The 26,691-nt window shown below is 43.4% G+C and overlaps 1 protein-coding gene across 1 annotated transcript; it reads left to right on the top strand.

Moving 5' to 3' along the window:
- Nucleotides 1-16,514: 16,514 nt before the first annotated feature.
- LOC309384713 (uracil nucleotide/cysteinyl leukotriene receptor-like) lies at nt 16,515-21,815 on the top strand. Its single transcript, XM_081938454.1, has 2 exons — nt 16,515-16,578; nt 20,029-21,815. The coding sequence occupies exon 2, from the start codon at nt 20,029-20,031 to the stop codon at nt 21,094-21,096; it is 1,068 nt and encodes a 355-aa protein (XP_081794580.1). The 5' UTR covers nt 16,515-16,578; the 3' UTR covers nt 21,097-21,815.
- The last annotated feature ends 4,876 nt before the right edge of the window (nt 21,816-26,691 follow it).

Genomic DNA, 26,691 nt, shown 5'->3' on the forward strand with positions numbered 1-26,691 from the left:
TGGTTGCTACTGTGTTGCAATATTTTCTGGAGGGCTTATTTTCAGGGGATGGTTAAATTTAGTGCAAGCGCTCAAAAGCCCAATTGGGCTTATTATCAGGGGAGGTCTTATTTTCAGGGAAACAGAGTATATGTAATTAAATGCGCACCTTCAAATGGTTTCAAACCTAAGAAAAATAGATATATTCAATAATTGCAACATGTTCCTGTATCTAGGATCAATGACATCTCTAGAAGCTCTTGTAAGCTAAAAATGATACGTGTAATACTGCCTGTGGAAGGCTTGCCAATTCTTGGGTCAGTTTTATCCTACATCTCAAAATTCTCATATTATCCAAACTGAGACTTAAACCCCGTAATCATTTTGGGGCAGTAAATTTGAATGAATTTAATATTGTTTTTTTTTTTTTACTGTGTGTGTGGCTGCAAAATTCTAGAACATTGCACTCGCTATGTGGCTGTACCTAGGAGCAAAATAAATAAATATATTTTTAGCCAAGAAATTACTCTTGGCCCTGAAAAGAGAATTCTGATTGCCGTTTGAACAACATTTTAGATGATGTGGCTGAACAAGTTGTACTACTGCTTAGGTTAATTGCTCAACAAGGCAGTTACTGTACAGGCCATTGGCACAATTGTCAATGTATATGTCAATTAGGGAACAATATGTTTGCTTCTAAAGTCATGGCTTGAGCAATTCCTGTGCCCCATGGCAGGGTGTATTATAGAAATGGAAGTTTTTTTTAAAAAGTGAAGCCCAATCATCGGCTACTATCAAAAAATCTGAATCTAACCTTCATGTGTGCATTTTTGGATAGAGAGGATGAGAAACTGTTCAATTAATAGTAAAGAAACCAACCTTTTAAAAAAAACCTCAGACAACATTCTTAATATTTTTAATTGATTAAATCTCACACATTGACCTCTAACAGCTTTTGCAGCTATGCTATAGGGCAGTGGCCCTCAACCTTTTGGGCACCAGGGACTGGTTCTGTGGGCAGAGGTTTTTCCGCAGGCCGGAGTGGACATGGTTTTGCATGCTGCCTGTATCCCGCGAGGGGGGCTTTGCTGGGTTGTGTGTCCCTGTTGCTTGCATTCTGCAGACCGGTGTTGGTTCACAGACAGGGAGTTGGGGACCCCTGCTCTAAGGGGTAGCACAGGAGTAATATTTTCTTTTGTGTGCCTTTGAGTCAGTGTTGACTCCTGCAGTTTCCTTGGAAAGATATTTGGAAGTGGTTTGACCTTGCCTGCTTCCTCGGTCTGAGAGGGTGTGATTGGCCCAAGGTCACCCAACTGATTTCATGTGGGACGAGAACTCATAGTTCCCTGTTTTAAGTATGCCCTATAAAAGTGGGCATATAAAGTGGTGGGTTGCTATCCATATTAGAGTTATAACATAATTTTGCAGGGGGCTATTATTATTTGTATCTCCCTATAGCAGATGGGATACTGTATGCAAGGAATTACTTAGAATAATTCTCAGTGTGATCCATAATTCTTTCTGTTTCATCTTGCCCACTGGGAGGTTCCTGAGATTCTCCAGTTTTAATAAACTACCAGTCTATCCACACAACGTGAGTTTTCGGTAACCTCTTTGTTGCCATCTAGTGGTGCTCAGATTTGTACAGTCCAATTAAAGTAGCCCTACTCTTTCTTAAAGGCGGAGACGACCAGGATGGCAAACTTAAGGCATACATACTGGAACTGGCACACAGAGCCATCACTCTGAGCATGCCAGTTGTCGCCCGTTACTCTTCTGGGTTCCGGTGCACATATGCGCGCTGGCCAGCTAGTCTTCGCACATGCAGGAATGCCAGAAACTGGAAGAGCAGCTCCTGGGAAGCTGAGCTTCTGGTTTCCAGTGCGCGCATGTGCGCTGGCCAGTTGATCTTCGTGCACCCAAGCATGCCAGAAACCAGAAGACCAGGTGACCAGTGTGCATGCCGGAAAGTGGAAGCTCAGCTTCCCAGCGCACACATGCCCGCCAAGGAACTGCTCTTCTGCATGCACACCAGAGAGATGCTCTTCACGTTTGTGGTGCTCCCCCACATGCGTCTGCATGCTCCAGTTTTAGCACTCGGTCCCAAAAAGGTTCACCAACACTGACCTAGAAAGAGCTAGCTCCACTTATGTTTTGGGTTGTTAAGCCCTGGGAAAGTGTATCAAATTAACCGGGTAGCAATTGATGTCACACAATCAATATTGCCATCAATGATACAACTCTTAGAGATAATGAGGGCACTTTTGTAAAGCTGCAGCACATTTAATTAATTGCTTGATTTATAAATGACTTCACTTCAAAAGAGAGAGTGTGTTGGTAGTATAGTGCTTAAGGCATCAGGATAGAAAACAGGAGAACTATGAGTTCTAGTCTTGCCTTAAGCAGGAAGCCAGCTGGGTAACCTTGGGCCTGTCATCCCTCTCTCAGCCCGAGGAAAGAAGCAAGAGCACACAATTCCCAAAATATCTTGCCAGGAAAACTGCCAATAACAAATGGCACACATCAGGAAAGTTAGAAATGTGATTAAAATATAACACAACTAATTTGGATTCACAGATTGCTTTGCCTCTGCCTCAGAGCCTGCTAGAAAAGCCGCGTATTCAGAACTTTCTTTAAAATCAGGGAGGTATGGACCAGCTCCAGTTGCCTGTCATCGTGAAAGGCCCAGTGATGCACAATGGAAAGAGAAGGGAAAGAAGGACAAGGTAGTTATACCCAGATTCTTCTCTTTCCCTCTGTACTTACTCAACAGTGCAAGAGCTTCTACAGGCGGCTTGGAACTCTTAGGGAAAATGTCCTGCAAGCGTTATCAATTTATGTTTGTATGTGTTAAGCCAATTATTATTTGGCTACAGATGAATTGCTTTTCTTTAAAAGTAAATTGGACTAAGAAAGTATTTCCCAAATGGTTGCTTTACAAGGTACACAGGAATGACATTTCCTTCCGCCTGAAGGACACCTGGTGGAAAAACCTGTCCTATTATTTACTAGTTTTCACTTATCCAGACTTCTTTTTGAACTATGATTAGTGAATTTCTGCCACATGCCTGAAAAGAATATTCTAACTAAACCACCCTACTAGCCAAGAGTTCTATATAGGGCGAGGGTAGAAACCTGTGACACTCCTATCGGCCCCAGACCACAGGATCTACAGCCCTAATGTAGCAACAGATAAAACAAGACTGAACAATGGGATAATTTCATCTCTGACATTTTGGAAATCCCAAAATACCCTGTTAGAATAGCTTAAGATTCTGGAGTTTATTTATTTATTGATGTGGCTGCCCATCTTGCAAACCAACTTTGTAGTTCCAATCAAGGACGCACAGTGGGGACTTGCTATTCCATAGTGATAAGCAGTAGTGCAATTCAGCTAGTTCTATCCGGTTCGGGTGAACTGGTAGCGGTGGCAGCGGGAGGCTCCGCCCAACCACCTGGACGTCATCACATCCCATTTTTGACGCTCTCCGCATGAACGGAAGGTCCTGCCATGCTCACATTTGTGAACCAGTAGCAAAGGTAAGTTGATTTCACTCCCGGTGAAATAAGATCTGTCAAGTCTCTAATATATACAACTTTTGCAAAATTGTCACAAAAGTTTCTGAAAAACCCAGGAAACTCCGTGTTCTGGATTGAAATGCTTTAGCCAGTTTGGTTCCTAAAAATGTTAATCAAAATCAGATCCTATAGAAATGCCTATCCAGAACCTGCTTAGCCACATTGTGTGATAATAGGCAAACTGAAGTACAGGCTTTCATTATTTAGATCATAGGGGTAAAGGGGGCCTTTTGAGACAGCAAGATGACATTTTATTGCTTGTTTTTTTTTAAAAAAAATCCAGTTATCTCAGACACACACCCAAACCCTCAGCTAGAAGTTATTTTTTTAAAAAAGGATAAGGATCAAAAAGTTATATGGGTTTCTGGAGAACAAAAATTAAAATGAGTGGTATCTGCCTCTGGAAATTTCTGTGTACACAATGTTGGAATAATCACTGCATTTCTCACTTAATCCATCAGAATAGAGCTGGAAGGGACCTTGGAGGTCTTCTAGTCCAGCTATCTGCTCAAGCAGGAGATCCTAGACCACTTCAGACAAGTGACTGTCCAGTCTCTTCTTAAAAACCTCCAGTGATGAAGCACCCACAACTTCTGAAGGCAAGCTGTTCCACTGGTCAATTGTCCTCACTGTTAGGAAGTTTCTCCTTAACCCCAGGTTGTTTCTCTCCTTGATTAGTTTCCATCTATTGTTTCTTGGGCTGCCCTCTAGTGCTTTGGAAAATAAATTGATCCCCTCTTTTTTGTGGTAGCCTCTCAAATACTGGAATACTGCTATCATGTCCCTTCTCATCCTTTTTTTCTCTAGACTGGCCATACCAAATTCCTGCAACTGTTCTTCATATGTTTTTGTCTCCAGGCCCTTAATAATCTTACTTGCTCTTTTTTGCACTGTTTCCAAAGTCTCAACATCTTTTTTGTAATGTGGTGACCAAAACTGGGTACAGTATTCCAGATGTGGTCTTACTAAGGCTTTATAAAGTGGTACTAATACTTCACATGATTTTGATTCTATGTCTCTGTTTATACAGCCAAGGAATGTAAACTTTTTTGGCTGCTGCCACACACTGCTAGCTCATGTTTAAGTGATAGTCCACTAGGACTCCAAGGTCCCCCTCACAGTTACTATTTTTGATCAGGTTTCACCTAAACGGTACTTTTACCTTTGGTTTTTCCTGCCTAAGTGTAAAGCACCTAGGTGCTTTTCTCCACATTATATGTCATGTTGTTGAATGTAGGGCTCATTGTTCAAGTCTGCTAAGAACTTTTCGGATCCTGAGCTTGTCTTTTAGGGTGTTGCTTATTCCTGCCAGCTTAGTGTCATCTGCAAATTAGATGAGTTCCCCTTCTATTCCCTCATCTAAACCCTAAACCCCACCCACCCCATCCACCCCCACCCCCCGGTTTTGAAGATGGGAACCACATCCGCTCTTTTACAATCCTCTGGCAGTTCCCCAGTGCTCCAACATTTTTTTTAAAGATATGGTACAATGGTTCTGAGATAACATCTGCCAGCTCTTTTAGAAGTATGGTATGTAATCTATCAGGTCTCCTCTAAACACAGTGGCTTGTAAACAATGGAGAATGGGAAACTGACGAGGCAACCCAATTTCCTTATAGGGATTGAAATGTCTATCTACTAGATGCTGGTTCTGCTGGTTCCTTTCTGCTTAGTGAAATAGAAGTTGTGGGATTTAGCTCCCCATAACTATCGCTGAATATCATAGACTTGTAAATTGAACACTTGTGCCATGTCTAACAAAATGAAATTCAATGTAGATAAAAAGTAAGGTTTTACACATAGGCAAGAAAAACCAACTGTACAGGTACAGACTAGGTCACGCTTGGCTCAATACCAGCAACTGTGAGAGGGATCTTGGAGTCCAAGTGGACAATCACTTAAATATGAGCCAACAATGTGTGGCAGCAGCTGAAAAAGCCAATGCAATCCTAGACTGCATTAATAGAGGAATAGAATCAAGATCACATGAAGTATTAGTACCACTTTACAAAGCCTTAGTATTGCCACACCTGGAATACTGCACCCAGTTTTGGTCACCACAATATAAAAGAGATGTTGAGACTCTAGAAATAGTGCAGACAAGAGCAATAAAGATGAGTAGGGGGCTGGAGATTAAGACATATGAAGAACAGTTGCAGGAATTGGATATGGCTATTTTAGTGAAAAGAAGGAGTAGGGAAGATATAATAACAGTGTTCCTGTATTTGAGGGGATTTATTCGAGCACCATAAACAAGACAAGAACCAATTTATGGAAACAAATCAAGGAGAGAAGTAACCTTATTCTCCAAAACACCTAAAGGCAGGATAAGAAGCAATAGAATAGATGGAAACTAATCAAGGAGAGAAGAACCAAGGAGAAATTTCCTAACAGTAGGAACAATTAACTAGTGGGATGCCTTGCCTTCAGAAGTTGTGGATATCCCATCTCTGGAGGTTTTCAAGAAGAGACTGGACAGCCACTTGTCTGAAATGGTATAGATCAGGGGTCAGCAACCAGTGGCTCTGGAGCCACATATGGCTCTTTCATCCCTCTGCTGCGGCTCCCTGTTGCTGGTTGGTTCCACAATTGATAGGGCTTTGGGTTAGGACAAGTAGAGGAACAAGGATGCCGCGGTAAGAGGAGACTCTATGGTGAGGGAACTGGCTCCAGAATTGAATGGGGGGGGGGTGGCTTCCAGTTAGAGCATTTGTGGCTCTTTGAGTGTTTAAGGTTGCTGATCTCAGGTATAGATTATCCTGCTTGTGCAGGGAGTTAGACTAGAAGACTTCTAGAAGTCCATTTCAATTCTGTTATTCTATGTCCTATAACCTTGGCTTGAATTCATCTAGTGAAGAAGAGCCCAAGGACCTTGCTGTGGAGCTCTAGGTCAGGGCGGTCAAACTCCCAGCCCACGGGCCAGATGTGTCATGTGCTGTCCACACCCACGCCCAGTTTAGCAAAGGGGGGGAGGAAGTCCCAATTCATCACAAGATGCTGCCATGACAACGTGAGCTTGATACCCCTGTTCTAGGTCATCTCCCAATAAGCGAAGGAAGCTCCAGAGTCAGCTGCTGCTTACACTTTCATTAGAAAGTTAAATGGCTGGGGTTGTGGAGTTGTAGCTGGGCCCATACCTCATCTTAAATTATATTTAGTTTAATCACAATTTATTGAGTAAATATTTCTTACAGACTGCATTTACATATTAGAACTACTACCGACCTCCGCTCCTTCCGACAGAAGCTTAAGACCCACCTGTTCCAATTAGCTGGCTTAACTGATTTATAGTCCCATTTTTCCTCCTGGCAAACATCTTATTGGGTAGTTTTTAAGGGTAATTTTAATGTTTATGTGTATTTTAATTTAATATTGTACAGTCCATATCCTACCTCCTCCGTTTACTCATCTGTATATTTAAATATATCCATATTTTATATTCATACTGTTTTAATACTGTTTTAACATGACTGTACACCGCCCCGAGTCCTGTTTAGGAAAGGGTGCGGTTTATAAATTAAAGATTGATTGATTGATTGATTGATTGATTGAACTTACCATGTCATAAACCCAAGATACAAAAGTGTACCCCAACCTTTTGTAGCTCACAAAGCAATCCCTGAATGAATAGAGCTATACTTTTTTTTGGCAGCCTGGCTGGATTTGTGGGGATGAAGGATTATCAAGTAGATGTTCAGCACTGCAAATTCTTAAAGGCAGGCACTGAAGCCCTTGATTTTTAAAATCTACCTTCAAACAGAGAAGTGGTGGTTGTAGTGGTTAAAGCATCAGACTAGAGACTGGCAGGCTGTGAGTTGCAGTCCTGCCTTAGGACCAGACACTCACTCTCAGTCCTAGGAAGGGGGACAATGGCAAACCACTTCTAAAAACCTTGCCAAGAAAATTGCGGAGACTTCGCCCGGCAGTTACCGGGAATCAAAAACTGACTCAAAGGCACACAAAATGAAATAAAACCTTCAAATAGGCCTAGCCCATTTTTGAACAAGACTTCTGCAAATTCTAGTGTGTCCCTCAAGCCAAAATAAATTTGCATACGTACAATAAAACATAGTGGATAAACTACAAAGCTTGAGTTCACACAACCGAGTAAGCTAAAAGTCCCACCGTGGCTTTGTTCAAGTGAGTGAATCCAGGCTGTACCCCCCCACACACACACTGTTTAGAGCAGGGATGTCCAAACTTGGGAACTTTAAGACTTGTGGACTTCAACTCCCAGAATTCCCCAGCCAGCTATGCTGGCTAGGGAATTCTGGGAGTTGAAGTCCACAAGTCTTAAAGTTCCCAAGTTTGGACACCCCTGGTTTAGAGCTTTGGCTGGCATGTCAGTTATCTGAATGGAGAGGGCTTTAGATGTACTTCTCATGTTTCGGTTCAACCTTGGGTTTAGATTACCATGCATTATAAATGGGGCTGGTTTAACCCCAAATGCTCAGTTGCGGTCAGAGTCTGAGATGACGGAGAGTTGCATCTATATGCTTTATCTTGGCTGTGCTTTTAAATTTTCATCTTTAAAGAAGATGGAATGCTAGTCAAATAGGTCAGTAAAGACTCTCTTGGGTTGGAAGAAGAGGAGGCTGTAGAGAGCATCCTCGGTGTTGGGCATGACGATCCTCCTATAAGCAGAAGACGGCTTCCCTACAGAGTCATGTTCTGATATATTCTTAACTTTCTAGGGTTGTTCACCAACCCAAAGGGGTTGGTTACCCAATGGATTTGTCTCCTGCTGTGACAGACCTAGAGCAGCAGGTGGCACTCGAGGAAAGGAAGAAAGGGGGGTGGGAGGAGGAGGCAGCTTCAGCAGAGATGAAATTCCACTCTTTGCTGTCTTCTCTGAAGTTTAGTTCCTGTGTAAGCATCTGTTAGCCATTTCTGCTCCCCCCCCTTTTTTTTTTATTATTTTTGCATCCATGAGCTTAACATTATTCTTTATTCTTTATCAGAAGCCTCCCAGAAGGGGCCAAAGTGGCACAAATAGGATGTTCTTCTCTGGAGATAACAGTTCCCCAGAGGTGCAAGCAAATGTGAAGAAGATGATAAATGCCTGGCAACTGGATTGCAAAATGAAAACAGACACACATTTGGGAAAAAGATATTTGACTCTGAATGAACGTGCTAGACGGAACGCATTAAGATCAAAGCATCCGGTGAAACCCCATTAGCTTGCTCCCAGTTGTAGCCTAAGGCTGGGAATATTATACAATTCTCCTTTAACTGAGAGGAGGCCCCTTTGATGTACTGTGTTTTCCCGAAAATAGGACCTACCCCGAAAATAAGCCATAACCTGGTTTTTAAGTGTGTGCCTGATACAAGCCCTACCCCAAAAATAAGCCCTAGTGAAGGGGTGTGGCCAGCACAGGAGGCAGCGAGCTTTCATGGGCAGACGGTGTCTGGCTGTAGCTGGGGCAGCACAAGTGAGTTGATTAACTGTCCAAGCAGCAGGCGGAGGCAGAGTCGGGGAGGAGGTATACAATCTGGACAAGCCACACAGGCCATGTGAAAACTGAGACTTGGTGGGCAGGAGCAGACAGGTGGCTCCATGTCTCTTGGCTTGCCTGCGGCCCGTGCAACACATTGGGATCACCTACATTCCACTCCGTGCCTTTGCCTCCATCTGCTGCTGGTGCCACCACATGAAGATGTGCCTCCCACAGCCAGCTTCCCACTCCAGCCCACCAGCTCTTAGCTTTCCTGGGGCTGGTGTGACCCAGATGGATCACCTGTCATGACTCTGCCTCCGTTCTGCTGCTTGGACTGGGAATCAACTCACCTGTGCTGCATGGGCTGCGCAGCCCCAGAATGCCCTGACCAAGAGACCGGTGGGCTGCAGCTGCTGCCGCATACTATGGGTCCCTATGCGCTTGCCGCCTCTTGTGCATGTGCCAGGGGGCAGGGCACCCAGCTGGGCTGATCACCCTGAATTGCAACTGTATCTCCCTGAAAATAAGCCCTAGTGCTTATTTTGGAGCCCTTATATTTATGAGACCCGATCTTATTTTCGGGGAAACGTGGTACAGGTAATTCTCATCTTACAGCCATTCATTTAGTGACCATTTGACGTTACAACAGCAGTGAAAAAGTGACTTATGACAGTTTTTCACACATGGGGTTGCAGCATCCCCATCATCACATGATCAAAATTCAGGTGTTTGCCAACTGGCTCATTTTTATGATGATCATAGCATCCCAGCATCATATAAATACCTTTTGTGAGCTTCTGAGAAGCAAAGCCAATAGGAAAGCCGGATTCACTGAACCATATTACTAACTGCAGGGATTCACTTAGCAACTGTGGGAAGAAAGGTCGTAAAATGGGACAAAACTCACGTAACAAGTACTGTATTTTGGGTAGTACAAGACGCATCTTTTTCCCTCAAAAAAAGAGGGTGAAAATCTGCGTGCATCTTATACACTGAATACAGCATTTTTGGCCTCCTGAAACCCCGCTCCTTCACCAAAATGGCCGTGCATCGCCTTTGGGAGGCTTCCAGGGTGCTCCTGGGGGCTGGGGAGGGCAGAAATGAACAAAAACGGGCCATTTTTTGCTTGTTTTTGCTGCCCCCCCCTGCTCCCAGGAGCTCTCTACAAGCCTCCTAAAGGCTATTCATGCCCCTTTTTTTGACAAAAAAGGGCTCGTTTTCATGAAAAACGGGTTGTTTTTGGGAGGTCTGCAGAGTGCAAAAACTTTTTTAAAAAATTCGCCTCTTCAAAATCTTGTGTCGTACTCCGGTGCGTCTTATACTCTGAAAAATGCGGTATCTCACTTAGCATCAGAAATTTTGGGCTGAATGGTAAATCAAGGACTACCTGTACTCTGTTTCTGAGTCAGTATTTGTTCATTATACTTAAAGTCCACCTTTTCTGTAGCATTGACACTGACCCCCAAATAGTGATAGGCACGATGATGGCATAATCACACACCTAATCTCACACATATGTGTAGGTGGTAGCATATGCATGGTTATAGCATCAGACACGTGTTGTCATTGTCCCTCCTCCCACCATCTTGCAAGAAACCCATGCACTTTTTTTCCATAGCATGTACGATTTTACCATCAACCTCTGTCATCATGACAACCCTGTGAGTTAGACTAAGCTCAAGAGGCTGGTTCAAGGTAACCAGCCACTTCTCCAGGCACTTCTCCCTAAATGAGCATCTGACTCTGGACCTTCTTGGCCCATGCTTAACAATCGCACCACACTGACATTGTTAATCATGAAAACAGTTGAACTTACAAAATAGCACAACTGTGCATACCAGTCTTCTCAAGTTGTCGCTTTGTTGGGACTAAAATGCCCCAAAATTTCAGCCATGAGAAAGACACAATTGCTTTGCAAAATGACAGCTTAGGGAAGTCTGGTGAGTTCCTCTGTTATGACTTCCTAGGAGGGGAATTTCACCCCTCCCCATCACCTGAAACCTTCTGCATCTTGTTTACGTACTTTTTCCCATTGCTACTCCAACCTACAGAGCTAGATAATAGAAGTGAAATGATATGTTGGGGAAAAAGCAGCTCATAGTAATTAAAGCATTTCGTAAACTTAATCCAACTAAGGGGCACATTTAAACCTACAGTATTCATTTCAACTGTGTTGGATATAGTCCATCACCTCCAAAGAGAATATACAAATTCATTCTCTCTCTCTCTCTCTCTCTCTCTCTCTCTCTCTCTCTCTCTCTCTCTCTCTCTCTCTCTCTCTCTCTCTCTCTCCCTCCCCCCTCTCCCTTTCTGTGTGTGTGTGTGTAAAGTCCAAGTAAATATTGAATGTTGGCAGTCAGGAGAGAATTAAATCTGTGATGCCCAAATTATCTGAGAACATCTCAAAACAAAGTGCAGAAAGCAAATTCACAACAGGCAGAAAAGATATTGTTATAATATACAATAATGAGAATAAATGAGGTGAAATGTCATCCAAATATCCCAAATTTATTTCTTCTTCCTAGGGGATCATGGAAAAGGTGCTATCATACCTCAGCCTTTGCCCTTCATTCACGGTGTGTTCAAATTATTAATAATGTGTACAAGACATCTCCTGCGGCATCGACCCACCCGGGCTCCTTGGTTCACTGAGGAGCTAAGAGTGATGAAGCGCCACAGGAGACGTCTAGAGAGCAGGTGGAGGTCCTCACGCTCCGAATCTGACCGAACACAGGTAAGAGCCTATTTGTGGACTTACCTTGTGGCAATAAGAGCGGCCAAGCGCAGACATTGTGCTGCCCTTATTGCGTCCGCGGATAACCGCCCTGCCGCCCTGTTTCGGGTGACCCGCTCCCTTTTATCGCAGGGGACGCGAGAGACACCCTTACAGGGAAGAGCAGAGGAGTTTGGGGAATATCTTCAGGACAAAATCGATCAGATCCGGAGCGGATGGACCTCCGTCAGTGGACCAGACGAGCCGTCAACTGCGAGTCTTGAGAGACCATTCTGGGAGGAGTTTGACTCTGTTGCCCCCGAGGATTTGGACAGGTTGCATGGACGGCTACGACCCACCACATGTTCAATGGACCCGTGCCCCTCCTGGCTGGTACTGGCAGCCTGGGAGGTGACACGAGGCTGGCTTCTGGGCCTGGTGAACGCCTCATTGGGTGTGGGTTACTTACCAACCGCCTTGAAAGAGGCGGTGGTGAGACCCTTGCTCAAGAGACCTTCGCTCGACCCAATGGAGCTAGCTAATTACCGTCCAGTCTCCAACCTCCCCTTCTTGGCGAAGGTTGTTGAGAATGTGGTGGCGCAGCAGCTTCCACGACACCTGGACGAATCCGACTATCTAGACCAGTGTTTCTCAAAGTGGTCCGTACCGCCCCCTTGGGGGGCGTTAAAGAAGTGCAAGGGGGCGGTAGGAAGTTCCGCCTTACATGGGGGCGTTGAACGTACAGAAGGGGGCGTTGAACAAATTCTATTTATTACTTGTTCTGCCGGACTCACACAGCAGTCATTGCGCGCGGCACGTGGGCAAACCTGCAACACCGATCGTTGCTGTTGGAAACATGGCTTTCATACGAGCGAATGTGCACTTCCTTAGTCAGTCTTGGGTCTAACATTGCGTCCCCAGTAGCGCAAGGAATAGAAAATTCAATAAAATCCCATAGAATGCTGATCAAATTTCTATGATATCCTATTCAAATTTCTATGGCTGTGCTACTGGGGGTCTAGTGTTTGCCGCGCGCAGTGTGAGTCAGCCTCCTTTCACTGCGCCAGGAATGGAGGCTTCCCCAGTAGCACAAGGAATAGAAATTTCAATAGAATCTCATAGAAAGGTGATCAAATTTCTACGGTATTCTATTTAAATTTCTATGGCTGTGCTGTTGGGGTTGCTGGGTCTTCTTCCTTAGAGTTTAGGCGTCCTTGGCACATCTGACGAGCGAAAATGCCAGTTTCAGATACGTCCTTCCCTTCTGTCTGAACAGCCAATCACGTTACAGATCGTCATTTGTGTGTCAGACGTCGGAGATGCCCAGTAATTACTACCATAGAGTTATGAATAGAATTTCATCAAATTTCTGTGGTATTCTATTGATATTTCTATGAATATTTTTTTACTGGGATTTTTCAGAAATTTGAGTCATATACCCGGTGGAAAAAAGTCATAGAGTTATGAATAGATTTCCATAGAAATATTGTAAAATTCTATTGATAACTCTATGGCTTTTTCCACCGGGATGATGATGTTGTTAATCGACGGATTTTCAAATTAATTGTACTATCAGCCATCCTAAGATAAGGTGAGTGTTTGACCACCTCTATGGTCGTTCTAACCGTTAGAACTATTGTTATTGATATAGAATTTAAATAAATATTTCGTATAAGTCGATGTACAAGATTACAACATCCGTGCTTCAATATCTTGTTATAAATTAATAGAGTTCAGTCATAAAGCTGGCCTATTGTTTCTGGGGCTCGTAACATAAAAGCTAAGCTGCTTGCAAACTAGGATATAGCAAGCACTTGCAAACATTCCTGTAACATAAAACGTCTTTTCTTGCAACTGCTTGCATAGCCACACGCAAACGTAAAAAATGCAACCACTTGCTTTTGGCAATGTAACATAAACCTCCAATCCGCTTGCAAAGCCGTTCGCAAATTTGCATGCAGCTGGAGGCGCTTGCAAAGTCACCTTTCTATGATTCATCGATGAGAATGAAGAAAAAGCCATAGAGTTATCAATGGAATTTCCTAATACTTCTATGACATCATGTTCATAGATCTACCGGTGAAAAATTTATTTACATGTAATACATTTTGCAATTTAATACATTTTGTATATTATACAATTAAATAATCTTTAGGGGGCGGTGGCAAATCAAATTGTGTCTTAAGGGGGCGATGGTTAAAAAAAGTTTGAGAAACACTGATCTAAACCCACGCCAGTCCGGCTTCCGACCCGGGCACAGCACTGAGACAGCCTTGGTCGCGTTGGTTGATGATCTCTGGAGGGCCAGAGATAGGGGTTGTTCCTCTATCCTGGTCCTATTAGACCTCTCGGCGGCTTTTGATACCAAGGACCATGGTATCCTATTGCGCCGGTTGGAGGGGATGGGAGTCGGAGGCACCGTTCTGCGGTGGTTCGGCTCCTACCTCTCCAACCGGAAGCAATGTGTGTTGACAGGGGGGCAGAGGTCGTCCCTGAGGCCACTCACTTGTGGGGTGCCGCAGGGGTCGGTCCTCTCGCCTCTCCTGTTCAACGCATATGTGAAGCCACTGGGTGAGATCATCCGTGGCTTTGGGGTTGAGTACCACCTGTACGCTGATGACACTCAGCTGTACATTTCAACCCCAAACCACCCCAACGAGGCTGTCGAAGTGATGTCCCGGTGTTTGGAAGCCGTCGGGGTCTGGATGGGGGACAACAGACTCAAACTCAACCCCTCCAAGACCGAGTGGCTATGGGTACCGGCACCTCGGTTCAGCCAGCTGACACCATCGCTGGCCATAGGGGGCGAACAACTGTCCCCTGTGGAGCAGGCGCGCAATTTGGGGGTCCTCCTTGATGCCCAGCTGTCACTGGAGGACCATGTGGCAGCCGTGGCAAGGGGGGCGTTCTACCAGGTTCGCCTGGTGCGCCAATTGCGCCCCCTACTGGACCGGAGTGCCCTGCGCACGGTCACTCATGCGCTGGTGACGTCTCGCCTGGACTACTGCAATGCCCTCTACATGGGGCTTCCCTTGGGACGCATCCGGAGACTGCAGCTAGTTCAGAACGCAGCCGCGCGGGTTATCATGGGGAGTACACGTTACTCCCACGTAACACCGCTCCTGCGCGAGCTGCACTGGCTACCTGTGGCCTTTCGGGTGCGTTTCAAGGTATTGATCACTATCTTTAAAACGCTCCATGGCATAGGACCTAGATATCTGCAGGATCGCATCCTACCACACACGTCCCTGCGACCTATTCACTCACACAGGGAGGGACTCCTCCTGGTGCCGTCCGCTAGGCAGTGTCAGCGGGCGACACCTAGGAGTAGGTCCTTCTCTGTGATGGGCCCAACCCTCTGGAATGACCTCCCCCCCGACATTCGAACCACCACCGACCTCCGTTCCTTCCGTCAAAAGTTAAAGACTCACCTATTTCAATCAGCTGGCCTGGCACTTTCTTAGTTTTACCTCCCGGGGATTTATTTTAATTGGGTTTGGGTTTTTAATTGGGGATGTTTTTAGGGTTTTAGAATATATTTATTTCTTGTACAGCCTATCTCCTCCATCCAAATGTATTTAATTGTTTTATGATTGTATTTTTATCTGCATTGACTGTACACCACCCCGAGTCCCTTTTTGGGAGAGGGGGCGGTCTAGAAATCCAAGAAATAAATAAAATAAATAAATAAGATGCTTTGGATTCTTGAAAAGAATTATCCTTATTCTCTTCTTACTCATTAAAATACCAGTGGTTAAAAAAATCCCCCACAAAACTTGATGGGTGGACTGGAGGTCTCTTGGCAGATGCTGGAGGGTGGCCTCTTGAGAATGCTCTAGCCTGGATTGTGCCCATTGAGAAGGAATTCTTCTGGTCAGGGAAGGCAACCTGCAGCCATCGGTCCATATCCAGCCCAGGATGGTTCCCCACCCCCAGACTGCAGGACCTCAGAATGGCAGCAGTGGGATTTTTCTAAATATTTTCTACTGGAAGAACAAGAAACAAGGACCATGAAGTGTTTCATGAGCTTAATACAACTTCAGGCATAAAACCAAAAGGGAAATGTGCGATGCAACAATGAAAGAGATCTACTTTCTCAGCCACAGTGGATTCACTGGGTGATTGGCTATTCATTTTCACTCAGACCAAACTACCTCCTGGGATTGTTGTGGCAGAAATGAGGAGGGGCAATATAATCTATGTCCTTTGGGATCATCAAGGAAAATCGGGATGCAATTCTGACAAAGTAAATGCAATTGGTCAGAAAATATAAATCAAGAAACAAATTGGTATTATGCTACAGTTTTCCCAACAGTAGATATGATATGCTTGAAGAAATGTCTGTTTTATAGGAACAGAAATTAGACCGAGGGATGTGTTATGTATTGAATATATATAGTTGTGTTAAGCCATGCTAAACTGAAGCTAACTTTTAGAAGACCCTAGCTGTTAACTGCAACTGTTTTGGAGAGAAACGGGTTTTTCATGTATTATGATTGGTTAAGGTCCTGTGGACCCAAAGTATAAATTACAGGCAATTGCCTGCTATTCTTCAGTTCCAGTTTGTCAATAAATGCTGTTGTATCTCTGCTGGTCTGCTTCTTGCCTACTAAAGCCCACTGCACAATAGGATGTCTTTTATTTCCACTGACTACAATGAATCTTCTAACACTGAGGTCTCAGCAGTGGTAAATGCCACAAATGTTCTTTAAAAATTATGCTAGCCTAGCCTTGAAACAGGAAACCAGGACAGGGTGATAATGTTGCCTATAATGTTGTTTCAGAATAATCCCCACCCATTTTCATCTTGTCCAAGTTCTTTGAGCCAGCAAAGGAGCAGGCATCTTCTAGATCACCAAGACACCCAAGGTATGGATACTGCAGGTAGCAGAAAGAATGCCATAGTGGGAATATACTTTTCTTTTTATCTGCCTTTCACATTGTTTTGATGCCTTTCAATTTAATGCATTTAGCAGCCAATTTTGCTTTGTGAGTGAAATGAGAACATAACTTACTTCCTAAAATAAATTTGGATAAGATTTGCTTTGTTCTCCTAAAAACGGAACATATTTACAACTGATGATTATTCCTGAATTGCTCTTGGTCTGGAATTGGGATAATAAAGTTTTGATGACAATAATAGTATTCCCTTTAATTGTGTTGTCAAGTTCTCCCAATCTGCTAGATACATTTCTTACCAGAATAATAATAAAAAATAGCAAGGTAGAAATGCATACTAATTTCAAAGGGTCCTATATTGAACTGAAAAAAAGAATAGGAAAAATTCAGGGTTCTCGTTGTTTGTGGACTTTTTACTCTGTAGAGTGCAATTTTTAATTGCCTCCCTGAGTTAAGTGAAATAGCCATCAGGAAATTAACTCTCTGTGAAAAGAAAATTATATATTTTAGATAATCCAAGCAAGGCAGTGTCTAAAATTGAGACCATTCTTAATACAGCTGTATATCTTCTTAAAGAAATTAATTAGCATATAATTTTCTTTTTTAATCTGCCTTTCCAATATCTCTAAGGGAGATATTGGAAAGGCAGACTAAAAAAGAAAATTATATGCTAATTAATGTGGGAAGGAATATGGCAACCAGCTTCCGCTTTCTGAGCCATTCCTATATTAGTTACAGAATGCTCTGCCTTTCATTTGCAAATGGTGTTTTAGCGTGGTTCAGCTTAATAAAAACTACAGGATATATAAGGAAAAAAATTAAAAGATGCTAGGCTGATGCTCATCTTTGAGTAAGAAATGTTGCAATCTTTCTCAGCCAACTAATTTCTCTGGGGTATGGTGAGCGCTTCCTTTCATGACAGAAGTTGGGGGCATGGGAAGCTTCAGCGGGAAGTGTGGAAAACAGAGAGGAAATGAGCTGTCAAAGGTACTTGTGGGGAGGGAAGCTGACAGCAGGACCAAATGAAACAGATGCTTCCCCCACTACCCAATTCTGAAGTTTGCTTTAGTCTCTAACACAATAAAATATTTCTCTCAACTGTTATAAATCCTTGAGATACACAGTTGTCTTAGAATCATGTCAATCAAGGAGAATATGCATCATGTAGGGAAAATATGTCCTTTTCTAGTAATCTACATATCCTGTCCTCCTGGACTTAGTGCAATTTTGTGCCTATTGACGGAGATTGTAAAGGGAGGGTAATGGACTGGAAAGCATGAGGATTTTTGCCTCGGCAACCTGAGCAATCTTCCAGAGAGGAAAAGTTCAATTCCCAGAATTCCGCCATCAAGAATAGCTCTTCTTCAGAATTCTAAATTTGACATCCATTTTGGATGTTGCCAAGTTTAGTAAATTCTGTGCCAGAACTGAAACCGTTTATTGGCTGTGCCCCTACCTGGCAGGGGGCAGAATGGATGAATAGCTCTAATAGTTGATATGAATTGCTCCCTTCAGTTGATGATGGAAAGAAAACATTAAAAGTTCCACCACACCGAAATGTTATTATTCAAGGCAAGAGCCAACAGAAAACCATGCTGGTTTGAAAAAGTGCTGGTTGCATTCCGGATGGCCTATTTTGCCTTAGCAAGGCAGCAGAGGAGAGGGTCTGTCTGCAGCACAAGTGGGAGGGGAAGAAGGGAAGTGTGGGGGAAACGCCTCCTTTGATGCTGATTTCTGGCAGCAGAAGATCTATGGGAATCCTGCTGTAAGGTCTCCAATCTCACAGGGCACCCTTAAGAATTCCCAGCCAGCATGCTTAAAATGGCTGAAGTTGAGAAACATTGCCATAGGGCAGTGATGGCGAACCTTTTTGTAAACGTGTCCCAAAATTGTGCGTGCATGTGCGATAGCATGCACCCATGTGCCCCACACCCACAATGTCATGTGCCCCACCCACCTGCATATGCATGCATAACCCCCCATGAGTGTGTGTGTATGTGGGGGAGTTTTCACACTCTCTAGGCTTCCAGAGCTTGGGGTGGACGAAAAATGGGTCCAATGGGCCAACCGGAAGTTCAGAAACTATCCGTTTCCACTTTCCGGAGGGCCAGGGGAGGCCGTTTTTGCCCTTCCCAGGTTTCAGGAAAGCCTCCAAGGGCCTGGGGAGGGCAAAAAACAGGCCCAATGGGCCAACTGAAAGTTCGGAAACGATCAGTTTCTGGCTTCCGGGGGCCAGGGGAGGCCGTTTTTGCCCAATGGGCCAACCGGAAGGCACCAGAGTTGATGGCTCGCATGCCGGATGGTATGGCTCCATGTGCCACCTGTGGCACACACGCCGTAGGTTCACCATCACAGTCATAGGGCAATCACTGTAGGACTTGGGAACTGGCAGTGAAAGAGCCCTTCACCTCTACTTCTCCTGCCAGTCAGAAGGGCAAGTAAAGCAAAGGAAGGGAAAGAGGAGAAGGGGGGGTTTCTGGCTTGGTTGATTTTTTTGCTGCCCCTGGCACCACACAGAGCCCCACCTCTCCATGAACTGGCAGCTAAAGGGCTGCTTTCCCAATAGGTCTGAAGTGACCATGCATCTGCAAACCCCATAGTAAAGCTACCTCCAGGTCCAGTGAGAGGCTTCCAGCTGCAGCTTTTTTGCTGGCATCCCTGTGGGAAAGTTGCCATGGAACTGTGGAAGGATTGTGGGTTGAAGGACCGTTTTCACTGACTTGCTTGGGAGTGGAAGCAAGGGAAGCATCCCTCTAGATACTCCAGGGGTGGAAGTGAGTCTTTTGGTTGCTGGCAGAAATGCCCCCTCTCTTTCTTCCCCTGCTTCATCTGCTACCCATGGGCTGGGAAAAGAAGTCAGCAAGATGGCTTCTTGCTCCAATGGGACAGCCCTGACTCTCCTGCTGCGGAAAATGAGTGGCCAGCAGCCAGAAGGGACCACAGTAGCCTCAGAGGAGAAATAGGACCGGGACAGACCCCGAGCCTAAACTTATCTCAGAATAGTTGGCTTTAGATTGACACTTGGCATGGCTTGTGCTGGTGGAAGTTGAAAAAACATACCTTTCGAAGTGGGGAGAGAAAAACAGAACAAGGCTGCTTTCGTGGTGGGTCAGGAAAGAAGTCTGAGAAAGATGCTGTGCATGTGTGTTCTTCAGAAACAGTCAGTAGGCATCTTTGCAGACCAGGCCAAGCAGATAGGCCCTTAAGAAAGAAACCTTAAAGAACGTAGACAGTCCAATCTTTCTCCACCCATATTTCTGCCCTTGTACCTTCCATTACCTTCCAGTAAAGTAATGGAAATACTCTGTGCTCAGATTTTCCACTTCCCATTTGGCCTGGTTTGATTGTTGTTCCTTAAGACGCCCAGAGGTTGTCCACTCTGGGTTAAGTTAACATGGAAGTCTTATTTTTGTTTTGCAGATGTGGAAGAATGGCACAGATGCATCCTTCCCTTTGAGGGAAACGCCAGGCTCTCTGCCTAACAACTCAGCACATTTGCAGTGTGTGGCTGAAGCAGCATTCCAGCACTTACTGTTACCCATCATTTACAGCCTGGTTTGCCTCCTGAGCCTGGCCTCAAATGGTGTGGCCTTATGGAGCGCTTGGTTCTACCGAGCCCAAGCCCCACCCATCATGATCTTCATCTACAACCTGATTATCATTGACCTGCTCTTTGCCCTGTCACTGCCATTACAGGCAGTGTATCATGCCAGACACAATGACTGGCCCTTTGGAGAAGGCCTGTGCAAGGCCACCAATGCCCTCTTCCTAGCCAACATGTTCAGCTGCACCCTTTTCCTGTCCTGCATCTGCCTGGAGCGTTACGTGGCTGTCCTCCACCCTGTCTTCTACCTGCGCCTCAAATGGCCTCTGTATCGTGTGCTGCTCTCCATGGCTATCTGGTCTTTGGTAGGGATTGGACTGCTGATCTTCTTCTCCAAGAGCACCGTGACTCATCGCTTCTCCAATGGAAACACCGCCTGCATGGAAAACTTCCCAGCCCAAGTTTGGAGTGGAAGTCTGGCAGTCATAGTCCTATCTTCCTCAGCCCTGGGCTTCTTCCTGCCCTTCCTTACTATCATTATCTGTTCCATTGTGATTGCCCACCGAATTATGAATCTGGGCCACGGGACAATGCAGGCGTCTTCATTGCGTAGGCATTCCCTTCAAACCCTCTTGATGGTGACGAGCCTGCTCATCTTCTGTTTCCTCCCTTTTCATACCATCCATGTGCTACACACCCTGGGCCGTATTGGCGTTCTTTCGGCTCCAGGATTGCTGCACTTCACTTGCTCAGCCCAGCGTGCAGCTATGGCCCTTGCTAGTATCAACAGTGCTCTTGACCCCCTGGTATACTATTTTAACATGAAGCCTGTCGATTGGAAGCTACCATGCTGTGGCTCAGTCAGTCAAAATCTTATGGAGCCAGGTGAGATTGCTAATAGCACAGGGGGGCGCCCTAGGAGGAGCATAATTCTTAGAGGCTGAACTTTATCTATGGCTTCTTTCTGACATCTAGGTGAAAGGTGGACATTACTGTAACCTAAGTTATATGCTCCACTTTGGCAGAGAAACAAATTGAGAGAACGAGGCAGAGAGGGATTTTATACATGAGCTATTGATTTAATGCTTGCTTTGACTGGCATGATCCATCATTAGCCCAGCCTATATCACGTCCTTGTCTAAGTTAAGATATAGAGGAATGGATGAAACTGTATCTCCCAATCTTGTCTTTACCAGAGTGTTGGTTCTATAGCTCCCCCTGTCCCAAACAGCGCTCCAATAGGACAATGCTGGTTGGTCATCAGGTTGAAGACTAGGTTGGAATGTTCTTTCAAGATCAGATAAGAACTCTAGCCCAAGAACAATCAATCTGAAGCAGTGGGAGCAAAGGTTAGTTAGAGAAGAGGACAGAAAATAAAAATAAACCAGGAATCCAGACTAGAACTATCAGATTTGTGTTGCAATAATCTGGGTTAGAACTGCTCCCTTTTTGCTCCCATCTAATGACCAGAATGTGTTTGCTGCCTACGGTAGTTCTTTCATCCTAATACAGATGACAGCAGGAAAATAATGGTTTGGGAAAAAACACAAGTTTGTGTTTCTTGTGACTCTAATTGGGTTTAGTGTATTGTGCTGAACCATAACATAATTTGGTTTGGGCTTACTGTACTGTTCAAGTTAGCATGGTGCTTTCTAAACTATGTTTTTATAGCTTTGTGCAGTGTGAATTCAACCTTTATAATTAATTTAACAGATTATGGTTAACAAAATCTTGGCAAGGAGAAACTTTGGCAGGCAAGAGTTCAGGAATAATATGTGGCAAGGAAAGTTTATCATGTTAATCAAGACTGGAAGCATTGTAATTGTTGGAATTGTTACTTTCTGTTTATATAATTGTACAAGATTTTGGCTCAAGTCTAGAAGATTGGGAGATAAATAAGTAATAATCTGTACAAATTAGCTTTAGAACTCTTGCAGAATATGGATTAATTTATTACATACTATCATCTCCCAAAGGGACGCGGTGGCTCAGTGGCTAAGACACTGAGCTTGTCAATCAAAAGGTCGGCAGTTCGGCGTTTCGAATCCCTAGCGCCGCATAACGGGGTGAGCTCCCATTACCTGTTCCAGCTTCTGCCAACCTAGCAGTTTGAAAGCATGTAAAAATGCAAGTAAACAAATAGGGACCACTTTGGTGGAAAGGTGTTCCATGCGCCTTCGGCATTTAGTCATGCTGGCTACATGACCATGGAGACAACTTTGAAACGGAGATGAGCACTGCCCCCTAGAGTCGGGAACGACTAGCACATAAGTGCGAGGGAAACCTTTACCTTATCATCTCCCAATACATTTCCCAGTCTTTTACAAAATCTTGATATTAGAAGATCTGGAGAAAATATAAAGCTTTCCGTTTGCAACTGTTAAGAGGGATCCATATAAACAGCATGTCCATTGGTGTTTAAATGAATTTTAATACAGACTTCTTATAATGTGAGATTTATATGGCTAAAGTGTGATGATATACTTCTTCAACAGTACCTTCTGGATACTACAAATGGGGCACATCCATAAGGACATTAAAATACAGAACTTCAGGGTAATTTTAAAAAATTATTGGATGTAGTTCTCCGAGTCAATTTAAAGTTATTATCAAACGGTAGTTCTTTGTAATGGGGCAGAAAAGGAGTCTTAATCCTATGTATCTAATAATCATATATGTTGCAGCTTATTAATTTAATTTCAAATGAAATGAAATCATTTTTATGTCCTCTCCCAACTTTTGGGGAGTGTAGCCCCCAGCTTCCTATACAAAAACCCAAATCAGAGATAGTAACTAAATTATGCAATAATAGGTTCTGATAATGATTCACCATGTTAACCCTTTAAAATGAGAAATACAAAAGTATTTAGGACTTTTAAAGAAACTGGATTATTTCAACACAGCAAGGTGAATCATAACAACCATAAGAGAATATTTTTTCTGAGTATCACAAGCCCCTAACATTTTATAAAGGATTGGCCTTTCTCGTTGTTTTGTTATCACCAATTCAAAATTGCTCTAAATTGAAGTCCTGGAGACATGCAGTCATCTTTGAAAGTAAAACAGAAAAGAAATATTCCACATAAAGATTTTTATTTCATGTCATTTCTTAATAATGATCGCATAGAAGCTCCGGTTGCTTTATTCAGAAAACTGAAGACATAAGGAGAAACAACTTGATATCCTTCCTGAGTGTGGTTGGTCTTTACAGAGAATGTTTCCCCACTTTATTTTCCTTTCTATTTAAAATATTGCTAATGCAGTAGATGTGTTGCTACTTCAGAGGCATTAACTGCAACCCCAAATTTACAGCAATATGCCAGTTTAGTTAGTGCTTTTGTGTCCAATGCTCTACTGAATTAAGTAGGTAAAGTCTATGTACTCATAAAAAAACTGGGGAAAAAATCCTCTATAATAAAATATTATACAAGGTCTACCAAAAAAGTATCCATAAAAGTTAAATGGTTCATTAGAAGCTTTATGTCCCACTATTTTCAATGCAATTAACACTAAACCAAAAAAGCCACATTTTTCTCCCTCTGCCTAAACAAATCAGCTTCTGGCTGTGAAGGAGAGTGAGACCCCTTCCTTCATTTCCATCCAGTCTGTTTTTGTCATTTTTAAAATCTTTCTTCCTTTTAATTGGTTTTACTATAATTCTCTTGTTTTGGGTTGTTGTGAGCCACCCAGAGTCGCTGGAAATCAGGTGGTACACACAAGATAGATAGATAGATAGATGATAGATAGATAGATAGATAGATAGATAGATGATAGATAGATAGATAGATAGATAGATAGATAGATAGATAGATACATACATACATACATACATACATACATACATACATACATAAATACCCTGTTTCCCTGAAAACAAGAGCTCCCTGGATAATAAACCCAATCAGGCTTTTGAGTGCATGTGCTAAAATAAGACCTCCCCCCAAAATAAGCTCTCCCTGAAAATATTGCAACCCAGTAGCAGCCATGAGGTGACCACACTCACTGCCTCCTGTACATCAAAAATAATAAAACCTCCCTGAAAATAAGGTCAATCACTTATTTTGGGGGTCAAAAGAAAACAAGAACCTGTCTTATTTTTGGGAAACACGGTAGGTAGGTAGGTAGGTAGGTAGGTAGGTAGGTAGGTATAGATAGATGATAGATAGATAGATAGATAGATAGATAGATAGATAGATAGATAGATAGATAGATAGATAGACACACAGACAGACACACAGACAGACACACAAACAGACACACAAACAAAAACAAACAGTCTGATGTGTGGTTCTGCATATGCAAAACCTGATTCTGTCAGATTGTAGTCCGCGTTTTTATTCCTGCTCTGGATGGAAGTGGCTAGATAGCATCTCCGGCTCTAACAAAATTTCACACGCCTTCACTAAATAAATTGCATGGGTTCTGCAGACAGACCCATTTCCTCATACCAAAACATAAAAACATCTTGCAGAGTCTGACCCTTCTGAGAATGCCCCAGGCACTACTCCTCAAGCTTTGTGACACTACAACCCTTAAAATGAGGAATGAATTTGTAAGATTGCTCCATAAATAAAGCTAATGATTTCACTGAAATTAGTTAGGTTCAAAAGTGCCAAATTCAAGTTCCATGCCTGAGGTAACATTTAAAAAAAAAATTCAGCAGACACTGTCATGCTTTATGCAATGTCTACAGAACCAATTTCTTACTTATTTCTATTTCTTTTATTTATTTATTTATTTGTATTCTGCCTTTATTATTCTTACAAATAATTCAAGTCAATGAACATATCCAACACACCATATTTATTTGTTTGTTTGTTTATTTGTTTATTTATCTCTCATCCAATGACTCTGGGCAGCTTACAACATACAAACATTGAAAAACATTAAAATCATCCATTATAAAAACACAGCAGACAAAAAAACATTAAGAGTTAAAATCATGGACACAAGAGGGCAAAGAAGGGAGCCAGACATATGGGCGGGGGGGATAGGGTTGAATTTCAATTAGTCAACCACTTCCAGTATGAAGCTTCCTCACTGGGTCCTCAAGCCATCTGGCAGAGCCAGGTCTAAAGGTCCTGTGATACATCAGGAGGTGGGAGCCAATCTCACCCCAGAGGGTAAGACGTTCCAGAGGGCAGGAGCCATGGTAGAGAAGGCTCTTCCTGCCAGCCAAAATTCCTTGGCTGATGCGATCCACAGTTTGCCCCTTCTGCCGGCACAGATGGGCCTAGCCTGTCTCATCAGGACAAGACGGTTCCTCAAGTAGTCTGAACCCATACCTTGCAGGGCTTTAAAGGTGATGATCAACACCTTGAATTGTACCTGGAAACAGACTAGCAATCAGTGCATCTCACAAAGCAGTGATGTAACATGGACCATTCTAGTGGCCCTAAGAACTGCCTGCACCACTGCACTCTGCATCCACTGTAACTTCTGAAAGCTCTTCAAGCATTTGAAGATACACCTTCCTCTTCCTATTTTCCCCACAAAAATAAGAAACCCGTGAGGTGAATTGGGCTCTAGGGAAAGTGACCGGCCCAAAATCACCTTGCTGGCTTTTATATGGTAGGACTAGAACTCATAATCTCCTGGTTTCTAGCCTGGTGCTTTAATCACTAGACAAAATTGGCTGCCTTTCCAATTTGCCCAGAGGCCACCAATGACCCAAATGCCAGCGGTTCCAGGAGAAATGCCCCATTCAAACATTGTCAATTGGTTCAATAAAAGTAAAAAAAACACAGTAAGAATGAATACCTTCACAGCATATGCTTTGACCATGAAAAAGCAAAACTAAAATGAACACTGGCGCATATTCTGTTTGTGGAAAGCAGACCATGAGGCACATCCAATGAAGCAGATGCTCCAGCTGTTCCTCCATGGAGTTTCCGATCTGTTTCCTCAAGACAGGACACTGCTCTCTTGCATGTGGCATGAATTACGTCAGTTATGCAATAGATACATTTGTATATATATAGGTATGTTCCAATACATGGCTATGAAGAACGAACAGCCCCATCAATTCAGAGGAACTTACTTCCAACAAAAGATGTGCAAAATTGCAGCATAAAATTAGATTCATGAATGAATTTTTATAAAATTCCCTAGGAAACACACAAAGAACATATACAAACCTAATGAGCCACAAGATAAACTTATCTTGTGGCTTGGCTTGGCTACTTTTGAAACTCACATACAATACTATTCTATCCGGATGGTCTTTCAATCAAAAAGGAAGGCCTCCAAGAAGTCAAAACCATGATCAGAAAGTTTCTCATTACAGTCAGGACAAACACAAGAACTTGCCCATGTGTTCATGACTATAAATACTTATGATACATTAAGTGAGGCTGAATATATCCCAACAGTAATAGAGACCAAGGGCCTCATGAGGAAGCTCTTATTGTATTAACACGCTTAGTTTGTTTGATAGAAAACCCTTATGAGCTAGAATCTTTATTCTCTGACTGCAGCATCGTCATTTGTATCTGAAACAAGCAGAACAGAAGTAAATCTGTCAGATCCCACATGGCTGC

This window comes from Natrix helvetica (genome assembly GCF_964273705.1).
Source record: "Natrix helvetica genome assembly, chromosome: 1".
Taxonomy (NCBI): domain Eukaryota; kingdom Metazoa; phylum Chordata; class Lepidosauria; order Squamata; family Natricidae; genus Natrix; species Natrix helvetica.